We start from the raw sequence: 10684 nt of genomic DNA, 5'->3' as shown, positions 1-10684 counted from the left end.
TTTCCCTTGCTTCATGTAAACATATGTATATGCGTAAATTTATGTATGCACATTGATTGTTTTTTGTTTGTTTTTTTAAAACAGGGTTTCTCTGTGTAACAGTCCTAGCTGTCTTGGAACTAGCTCCTGTAAACCAAGCTGACCTCGAACTCACACAGATCCACTTAACTCTGCCTCTCCGGTGCTGGGATTAAATGTGTGTGCCACCACTGCCTGGCTATTTTGATTTTCTTTAAATTATTTGAAAAGAAGTTGCAAATGCAACCCTTAAATAGCTCAGAACCTTCTAAGAACTGAGGTATCTTCTATGTTGAGCATAGTAAATTACCTCAGGGAAGAACTTTAGTGTCGATTCGATATTATCATGTAAGATTACATCTAGTGTCAAGCTTTCTGATTGTATGTATCATGTTCTTCAGTGGGCTGAGTGGGATCACACTCGCTCTGTATTTCGTTGGCATGTATGTTTAGTTTATTTAATCTAGAATAGTTCTCCCACTAGATTTTTCAGGTCTTTTATTACATGGTCATTTTGGAAGAATCATGTCTTGTTGAATTTGATTTGTCTGATGTTTCCCTGCATGAAGACTCAATCATGTTTAAAGATAAGACAACGACATTGGCAATTCTCTTCTACTTTCACATCTGTTTCAGTGATAAATTCCCATATGTAATGGCAATGTAAGAAAAAGAAGCCTTGGATTTGAATGAGAACAGTGAGGGGGTCCATGGGAAGCATTTGAGGGAGGAAAGGGAAGAGGGAAAAGATGTAATTATATTATAATTTTAATGTATATATATGTTGCATATATATGTAGCATAGGAGATGAAAATGTTTATTTACTTTATACATCCAAGTTACAGTTTACTGTATCTGGGAAGTCAAAACAAGAGCTCAAGTTGCTAGTCACATTACACCCACAGTTAAGAATAAAGAGAGAATACAAACATCCTTGCTTGTATGACACTGACAGGTATATAATATTAAATTGGCCTATTAATAGCAAGACTAATATTTACAGGCCATATTAAGAGCCACTGTGGATGAATACGTGGAAAGGGCATGAAAAACAGAAAAAAAATCATTATATACATTTGATACATCTAATTTAAAAAGCTTTACTAATCTAATAGACAAAACACTAAAAATATTTATCCAATTTAAGTATGTTAGGAGATTATGAAAGCACAAACCTGGATATATTTCTTTTACATATGACTTACATTCTTTTAAAATTTTGAAGTCCATTGGCTAAAACATCAGATTTTAAGTACTTGATATTTTTAATTTTAGACACAGAGTCAGGCTGGCCTTGAACTCATTAGCTCTGGCTAACTCCCAACTATAGTGTTCTCACTTCAGCTTCCTGGGTTCTGGAGTTACAGGTGTGCACCGATGTGCCTAGATTTTCAATAGAAATTAACATTTCTTTTAAATGGAAAACATAAAACGGGGTGCTGGTGGTGCACTTGGGAGGCAGAGGCAGGTGAATCTCTGTGAGTTCGAGGCCAGCCTGGTCTACAGAGTGAGTTCCAGAACAAGGACAGGCTCCATAGCTACTGGGAAACCCTGTCTCAAAAAAACCAATATACCAAAAAAAAAAAAAATCAAGAAATGCTGCCTTCTAGCCTAAGGAGTGTGGGCAGAGCACTGACCTAGCAGGCAGAGTTCTGGCTTCAATCCCCAGCACTCTACCCCACCACCACCCTCCTCAGTAAGTGGTTTTTTTTCCTCTTTCCCAACTACACATCAACCTGTAGATTTTGCTGTCCACCTTGAGAGCCTATAGTCTGCTAACAACAGAGAGCACGAAAAACACTAACAACCACAACAAGAAATACACAATTTTTACATAAAAACCAAAGGGCTTCAAAACACATTTTCTTCTTCTGAAGAGATGGTTAGATTTTAAAGGGTGTAAAGTGAAACAACATGGCTCACTAAATATCCATGGACCCTCTACAATGAATTTTTAACATTTTACTTGGGGGAAAATAGACTTGGCAAAATATAATCACGAGGTATGATACCTTTACTGGTATTCTTCAAGGGCTACAACTTAGGGAGCCACAGTATACTTGCAAAATAGGAAAACTAACATTGGTGCAGTTACAGCCCTTAGACACCAGCTTTTTCAAACTCTCATGTATTGTGGCCGTGTCTTTGCGTGGTTCTGTGTGTGCAGTGCTAACACAGTTACAGTTTGTGTCAGCATAATCAGGGCACAGAAGTATCACATCATTACAAACAAACTGCTCTGCACTCTTTCTCCCGTAATCATCTGCCTACCCCATCACTAACAAACCCCTGCCACCACTAATTTGTTCTCCATCTATCTAAGATGCTGTCATTTTGAAATATGTCAATGTACATAAAGGTTTACATATTCTAAGACTTTTTAAATTCAGCCAAAACCTGGAAAGATTCATTAGAGCAGATGCTGTTATCACAAATCCTTCCTCCATGTGGTTGAGTAGGACTTACAGTGTAAATGCATCAAACTGTTTTTGCTATTCACCTGTGTGTAGGCAGCTGGACTGTTTTCGGGTTTTAGTTATCACAGAAAAACGCTGCACATTTATCCACAGGTGTGTACACACAGCAACACGAGTTTAGAACGAATGGAAATGAAAGCCCTAAGTCCACACTAGCTAGCCGCACTCTTACCACTCATCTACATCGTTACTGGCCAAGTGAGAGAGAACCCTCGGACCCGGCTGGTTTCTCCACAAGGTCCTGCCCATCCTGCTCACTGGCACTGCACCACTCACTGCATTTCTAGTTCATCTTTCAGGGGCTTTTATGGTTTCTCTGTAAACCTGAAGGTTCTCTCTCTACTAGACAATAACCCTTTCTGGACCAGAGGGAAAAAAAGTATCTTTGTAGGCTGTGGAGTTTAATATGGCAGCTGTCCCTTAAGTTCTCATTATCTTCCCAGTCTGACTAAAAAGTTAATAATCAGCCAGGCAGTGGTGGCACACGCCTTTGATCCCAGCACTTGGGAGGCAGAGACAGGCGGATCTCTGTGAGTTCAAGGCAACCATGGTCTACAAGGTGTGTGAAATAATTAACTTTTAATTGACATTCTATTCAGATAATTATGAGATTTACATGCAATTATAAAAATAAGAGAGCCCTTGCTCGGTTTTGCCTAGTTTCCTCCAACAGTAATTCTTTACAAACTTAATCCAGATGTTTTTTTTTAAATATAATTTCAGATTATAAGATCTCCACCTAGATCACTACCTCATTCACAACTTTTACTTATTTATTTTTTTAGATCCAACCATAACAAGTATAATAAAATGAAAAACCTGAATACAACTAAAACTGAAAAAAATAAAGTTTTCATCAATCACCTTAAGAATAAAATAAAGACATCTGGGACTGGGGACATAGCTTCATGGTAGAGAATCTGCCTAGCATACATGAGGCCTGGATCTCTAGCACCAAAGAAAATGTGAATTAATGAATGAATGGTGTCTTTTTCATAGTACCCAAATAACAAAATCTCACCATTAAAGGGCTTGCCTGTTTGGGTTAACTGATCTTAGATTTCTTATAGAGTAAGGTGTTGACTTACAGTATTTGGATTGGTGAGATTCCTTGCATCTGTCAACCAGCTGCTTAAGTGGTTATATGTACTTCTTCTGCAAAAATTAAAATTAGAATGTGTTGACTTCTACATACAATTGCCATTTATACAGGAAAAAGAAGACAGCCAGATACGATGTGTCACACACATGCAATTCCAGCAATTAAAAGGCAGGGGCAAGGCAGAAGTGACCTGAGTTTGAGGCCATCATGGCCATAAATGAATTCCAGGTCAGCTTGTACTACAGTGAGACCTTGTTTCAAAAAAGACGCAAGCAAACAAGCTCATGTCAATATATACATACATATACAGACTAATTGGAAGATCCCAACTACATGTATTTCTACCTTGACCAGATGGTTACTCCAAAGAACGCTATATAACAGAACCAACATGACTCTCAAAAATCTAGTCAAACTTTGTTTTGCATTTTGAAACAAGGTCGTACTGTGTATGTAGTCCAAGCCATATTCCTTCTATAGAACCAACTTTCTCTCAGTCTTCCCATGGTTACAGGTGTGTGCCATCATACCTGGCTACAAACTCAATATTTTTAAATAGCTCGATGTCCAACAATACTAATGATATCAGAAGTATTTAAAAAGCATATACATAAACAGACTGATATACACGCAAGGAACATAAAAAAAAATTCAGAATCAAGATTTGCAATCAAGACACATTCCTTGAATCATCCAGGTTTTCAATCATAAAATGGAGAAAAATACCAAAATGTCTAGCTAATAATATACTCATGGGAAAAATTCCTGCATCTACCTTCAAATTAAAATTTTCATGTAGAAATAAGACAGTCATACTAAATTAGTCATACTAAATTAATTCATCTTTCCTATACTGTTCTTTTCCTTTCTTTTTTTCAGAGAATGTTTCCTAGGCTGGCTTCCAACTTGTGATCCTCCGGCCTCTACCTCCTAAATGCTAGAAGTATAGGCATGTGGCACCATGCCCTGTCTACTAATCTGGAGTAAGCTAATACACAGACAAAAAAAAAAAAAGTTCCTATAGAAATTGAAAACCTCAGCTACCAGGAAGTTAGTTTACATTTTCTATCTCTTATTTACAGCAGTTAGAGCATCTGCAGATTCAGACTGCAACATTCTTCCACTTCATCTGAGCAAGTTTAAAAAGCATACTGTCAGCCAGGCGGTGGTGGCACACATCTTTAATACCAGCAGGTTAAAGGAAAGCAGAGGCAGGCAGATCTTTTGAGTTTGAGGCCAGCCTGGTCTACAGAGAGAGTTTCAGAACAGCCAGGGCAACACAGAGAAACCCTGCCTCAAAAAATAAAAATAAAAAATATTAAAAAAAAAATAAAAATAAAATAAAAAGCACCATGTCATCTGCGCTAGTTCAGCTCACCCTAACATAGAAAATAAATCCAAACACAGAACAGCTCTGGGTTAGGATGGCTTGGCATTCTACTTCTTGACTTCAAAATACATTCACCTAGGTATTAACATATTAACTGCACTGTGACTGTTTGGCAAAACAACTAACAGGATAAAAAAACAATAAAGTGCCTTATAACAATTACAGTAAATGCCAAAAATAAAAGGAATAATTAAAGCAAGAACTTCTAAGTTGCAAATGTCAAGGATTAATACAAAAAAATTGGTGGAAAATAGTGTCATGACTCTACCACCAACCTATGACTATGAATGGTCTAGTCACTTACAAACCTAACACCTAAAAATTTACTTTTTCAGTAAATTATATTGAGATACAATAAATCACCATGAACCCTTTAAAAATACAATTTACTTTTAGTATCACCACTATCAAATTCTAGAACATTCACTGGACCCCAAAAGAGAAACATTGTGCCTAATAACTGCCTATGCCCTTGCAATCTTCTTACTGCCTCTAGGAGTTTGCCTAATCTAGATAAAAACAGAATCCCATGTAGCCTTTTAACTTACATATAGCATGTATGTGTGTCAGTCATCCTTTCTACAGCTCGGAAAAGTTCACTGTGTGGATATGCCACCTGCTGTGTATCATCCATTCCTTTACCTGAAGGACATTTCTGCTGTTTCCATATGGAGTGCTTTTGATCACTTGAATACATATAAATTTTACCATAGTATTACTATATTTAAAAAATGTTTTCAAAGCAAAACAAATTGTACTTTAAGCATACATCATCATATTTAAGTATATTGAAAATGTATGGAATGTTAAATGTAAGTCCTCAGGAATGCAGTCATAGTTCATAAATAAGGCAGTTCTATACAACAGCCAGGTTCTTAGTCTCCCCATAAGACCATATTGATCATGTTACCAACTGCCCAGTACAGGGGGGAGACTTAGGCTTGTTTTACTGTTTGCTGAGAACTGATTGAGGCTTTATGTACTATTTTTTTTTCTTATTAAAGAAAGCATTTATTTGGAGATTGCGTACAGTTTCAGAGGTTTCGTCCATTTTCATCATTTAGCGAGCCTGGTGGCATGCAGGCAGATATGGTGCTAGAGAAGTAGCTGAGAGATCATTCAGATCCATAGGCAATAAGAAGAAAAAGCCACTGGGTCTGGCTTGGGCTTTTGAAAACCTCAAAGCCCACCCCAAGTGATGCACTTCCTCCAGCAAGGCCACACCTCCTCGTCCTTTCAAATAGTGTCAGTCCCTGGTGGCTAAGCATTCAAATCTCTGAGCCTATGGGGACAACGTTCATTCAGACCATCACACAACCATCAAATGCTTTCCACTATTGCACAAATGGGCTCGTCTTGCCTGTTTAGTAAACATTGTGTCACCCGGGGCCCACAGGTGAGTAAGACTATTGATAAGAAATTCTTCCTCCTCTGCATCTTCCGGCACTCTGAAAGCTCACCAGCATGTAGGGCACAACCAAGCCAGTTCCTGCTTGATTTTCCTATAATTCTATCACCAAGGTGTATAGCATTGTTTTAATAGCAGTATCTTAACATCTAGCAAGTGAGCCCCTGAGGTCAGGACAGGATATCAAAAACCGTGGAACTACAGTTCACGTGTTTTTAAACTACTCAATGTGGGTGATGTGAGCTAAACTCCAGTCCTCATTATTGACTACCAAGTGCTCATAACCACTGAGCCATCTCCCCAGCCCTCTTTCGCCTTTCTAAAACAAAGTAATCCTTGGAAGTTTTTTCTTCCATTTGGCTGGATTATTATCTTATTTGTCAAAGGTAGAATGAATTTCAATTGGTCTTAATAATAAAACCTCAGAGTCAGCTATCAGGGGGTGAAAGCTGAAGGATCAGAGAAGCAGAGAAGTCAGCAACTGAGTTCTTATCTGTACTAACACTCAAACCAAAAGGGCAATCCTGTCCCTACAAAGACTCAGACTGCTCCTCAGACTGCATCCTCAGACTGAATCCTTAGACTACACTGAGCTCCTGTCTCCGCCTGCCTTATATTCCTCTCTCCACCCAGCCATATCACTCCTGTCTCCACCTCCCTAGTGCTGGGATTAAAGGTGTGTGCCACCACTACCTGGCCTCTGTGGCTAACTAGTGGCTTAGCTCTGTACTCTGATCTTCAGGCAAGCTTTGTTTGTTATTGCATAAACAAAATATCACTACAGTGAAACAGAAATTGAGACATTAAATTGTTTATGTTCTGCCACTTAGAAAAAAAGTATTCAACACAATCATTGCTTCTCAGTAACTACCAACAACCCATGCCGAAACAGGCTTGGAAAATGAGCAGATAGCCGTTCCTGGTTTTGCCAAGATGTAGAGGAATCAATGCATTTTATGGACCTATATAAAAGTCAGATGTGGTCATGACTTCATCAGTCTAAGCATGATAACTTCATAGTTACCAAGCAATTGTCTCTCAATAGGCTTCAAGCTAATCGCCAACAATAAATGTGATGTTTGTGAGTGCCATGTGGTTCCTGGGAATCAAATCTGGGTCCTCTGGAAGAACAGCCAGTTCTCTTAACTCCTGAGCCATCTCCCAGCACTGTTTAGTTGGTGGATTCGTTGGTTGAGTTTTTTGTTTGAGACAAAATCTGGCTATGACGCCTAGGGCAACCTCAAGCTAAGATGAGATTTAAGAGAAAAAATATATAACAAATGTTTATGAGTACTATTAACTTTTATCATGGAAATATGCAATCAAATATGTCTAAACTACTTCTTATGGTCTATAAATATTTCTAATTTTAAATGTGTGAAAATGCTAACAGAGAAGGAAATTGTTGGATATTGTAAGCATTGTTCTGTATATTGTAAATATACATTCTCAAAGTCATAACTTTTACAGATTTAATAGTTTTAATTCAGTCAGAATGAACATTTTCTTCTGATTCAGAAATGGAGCATTTGACCTGCTGGTCAAATAAGATTATAAAATTACTTATAATTATATAAGCATATATAATTAAAATGTAAATATGATTAAATTATAAGATTACTTATAAACATTTATTATGTCTTAAACGAGCTCTTTTTCACACTTGAACCAAAAATTTTACATTTATCTAACTCCCTGGGGCCAACTTGTAAGAAAAATAGACTTCCTGATGAGCCTGAGACATATTCATTCACCTTGGCATCTGAACACATCAGTTGAAGGAGACTTCAGGAAGATGAAAATAAAGGGATCATCCATCCAGAACCACATAAGAAATGCAAGGTAATCACAATAGAAGATATGAGCTGTGGGACCACACAACCTGGGTTGATACCCCAGTTCTTGTTGCTCATCAGCCATGCATCCTCTGGTGGGTAAGGAGCAATTTGGTGCTCAGTTATCTACCTAGGAAGTGGGGAAAGTACCAGACCCCTTGTGGCAGTGTGAATAAGAGTGACAGCCATAGGCTCATCCATTTGAATGTTTGGTTCCCAAGTGGAGGACAGTTTAAGCAGAATTAGGAGGTGTGACTTGTTGGAAAAGGTGTGTCCCTGAGGGGGTGAGCTTTTAGATTTCAAAAGCTTACACCATTCCCAGTTATCTCTCTCCCTGCCTCTAACTTGCCTTTCGGGATGCAAACTCTCAGCTGCTGCTCCAGCATGATGCCTACCTGTCTACTTCCATGTTCCTGGCCATGATCATGGACCAGCCCACTGACATTAAATGTTTTCTTTTATAAGATACCTTGGTTATGATATTCTTAAATAAAGATAGATGACTTGATTATTAGTGTCCATTACTGGGCTATCTCCCTATCCCTCCTATTAGGGGAAATGAATGCTGTGTAACATGGAAGACATTCGGTACAGTGAGTGAGAAAAAATGTTTTTCATAGTATTATCCTCATCTGAACTTCTATTTACAGCCTGCCATCTGGCAAATTCTGATATTGAGATCAGATAAAGGAAGCATGGTGGATCTAGTGCAAGCCTAGGAAGTACCATTATGGAAATTTTTCTGGACAACCACACAGAAATAACCATTGCTAAGGCCCCACACCAGAAAGAATGCTTTATGTTCCATCCGTCTCTTCTGGGCACAGGATGGAAATAATTATTTGAGGACTATCTCTTTTAAAAGATGCTTAAATTTAATTTTTGCTATTTTATAAAATACACAAAGACAATGAAAATGCTGAGTGAGAGATAGCATGGTTAGATTTTCTATTGCTATGATCAAACACCATGACCAAAGGCAACCTAAAGAGTTGATTACACTCTTGCACTTTCATTGATGGAACTGAAGGCAGGAACCTGGAAGCAGGAACTGAAGCAGAGAACCAGAAGAATGCTGCTTACTGACTTGTTCCTCATGGCTCACTCAGTCTACTTTCTTATATAATCCAGGCCCACCTGCCCAGGGATGACGCCACCCACAATGCCCATCCTCAACATCAATCATGCAAGACAGTCTTACGGAGGCATTTTCTCCATTGCATTCCTGTCTTCACAAATGACTCTAGCTAGCTTCTGTCAAGTTGACAAAACATGAGCCAGTATATGATCAATGGAATGAGATGAGAGTCACAAAGGTTTTGTACTCTATGTAAGCATTCTTCCAACCAACCTTAGGCAAATATAAAAAATGTTCTATTACTGATTTTCAAATCTTCCTAAGAATTGGAAACTGTTGAACAGTTGTAACCAGAGACAGTGTGCCTCATTGACCTTATTAAGTTCATTTCTGCCTCCACTGAGATTTTGAAGAGTTTCCTGCTCTTCTCTTCCTTTTTGTTTTTTTTTTATTTATTTTTTCAAGACAGGGTTTCTCTGTGTAACAGTCTTTTTTCTTTTTTTTTAATTTATTAAAGATTTCTGTCTCTTCACCGACACCGCCTCCCATTTCCCTCCCCCTCCCCCAGTCAAGTCCCCCTTCCTCGTCAGCCCAAAGAGTGATCAGGGTTCCCTGCCCTGTGGGAAGTCCAAGGACCACCCACCTCCATCCAGGTCTACGCCGTTCTGTAATAGGCACTTGATAGACTAAGGTCTTTTAAGGCTGATTGCAGCCAGTGTGTGGTGCTTGTAACTATAAGTATCAAGTCCACCATTTTAGGAAGATGATTTCAGACTATCAGTGATGGAAATTGCACTATTCCAAACTGCTTAGAAATTGGGGTAGGTGGTGTCTTAGGGCTTCTAGTGCTGCAATGAAACACCATGACCAACGGCAACTTGGGAAGGAAAGGGTTTATTCGGCTTACTCTTCCATACTCTTTCATCGAAGGAAACCAGGACAGAAAATCAAACAGGGCAGGGACCCGGAGGCAGGAGCTAATGTAGAAGCCATGGATGGGTACTACTTATTGGCTTGCTCATCATAGCTTGCTCAGCCTGCCTTCTTATAGAAGCCAGGACCACCAGCTCAGGGATGGCAACTCCCACAATGTGCTGGGCCCTCCCACATATATCACTAATGAAAAAATGCCCTACAGGCTTGCCTACAGCATGATCTTATGAAGGCATTTTCCTAATTAAGGTTTTTTTCCTCTCAGATGACTTTAGTTTGTATCAAGTTGACATAAAACTGTCTAGCATAATTGATCCCTTATGAACTTGACCAAAAAAAAAAAAATCACTAAAACCATAACCTTTCCTTCCTCATTCATCCCCAAGGTCTCACATTAAAAATGTATATAAATTTAAAAGTCCCACAATCTTTACAAATTTAA

The 10684-nt window shown here is 38.6% G+C and overlaps 1 protein-coding gene across 1 annotated transcript in view; it reads right to left on the bottom strand.

Moving 5' to 3' along the window:
• Positions 1–10684, bottom strand: part of Rab14 (RAB14, member RAS oncogene family) — a 28435-nt gene that overhangs the window by 5048 nt on the left and 12703 nt on the right. The window contains exon 5 of the mRNA XM_005345985.2: positions 3585–3651. Within this exon, the coding sequence (XP_005346042.1) occupies positions 3585–3651 (67 nt within the window). The remainder of the gene's footprint in view (positions 1–3584; positions 3652–10684) is intronic.

This window comes from Microtus ochrogaster, chromosome 4 (genome assembly GCF_000317375.1).
Source record: "Microtus ochrogaster isolate Prairie Vole_2 chromosome 4, MicOch1.0, whole genome shotgun sequence".
NCBI classification, from domain to species: Eukaryota; Metazoa; Chordata; class Mammalia; order Rodentia; family Cricetidae; genus Microtus; species Microtus ochrogaster.
Note: the sequence above shows the minus strand (reverse complement) of the source record. Positions and strands in the feature narration are given on the sequence as shown.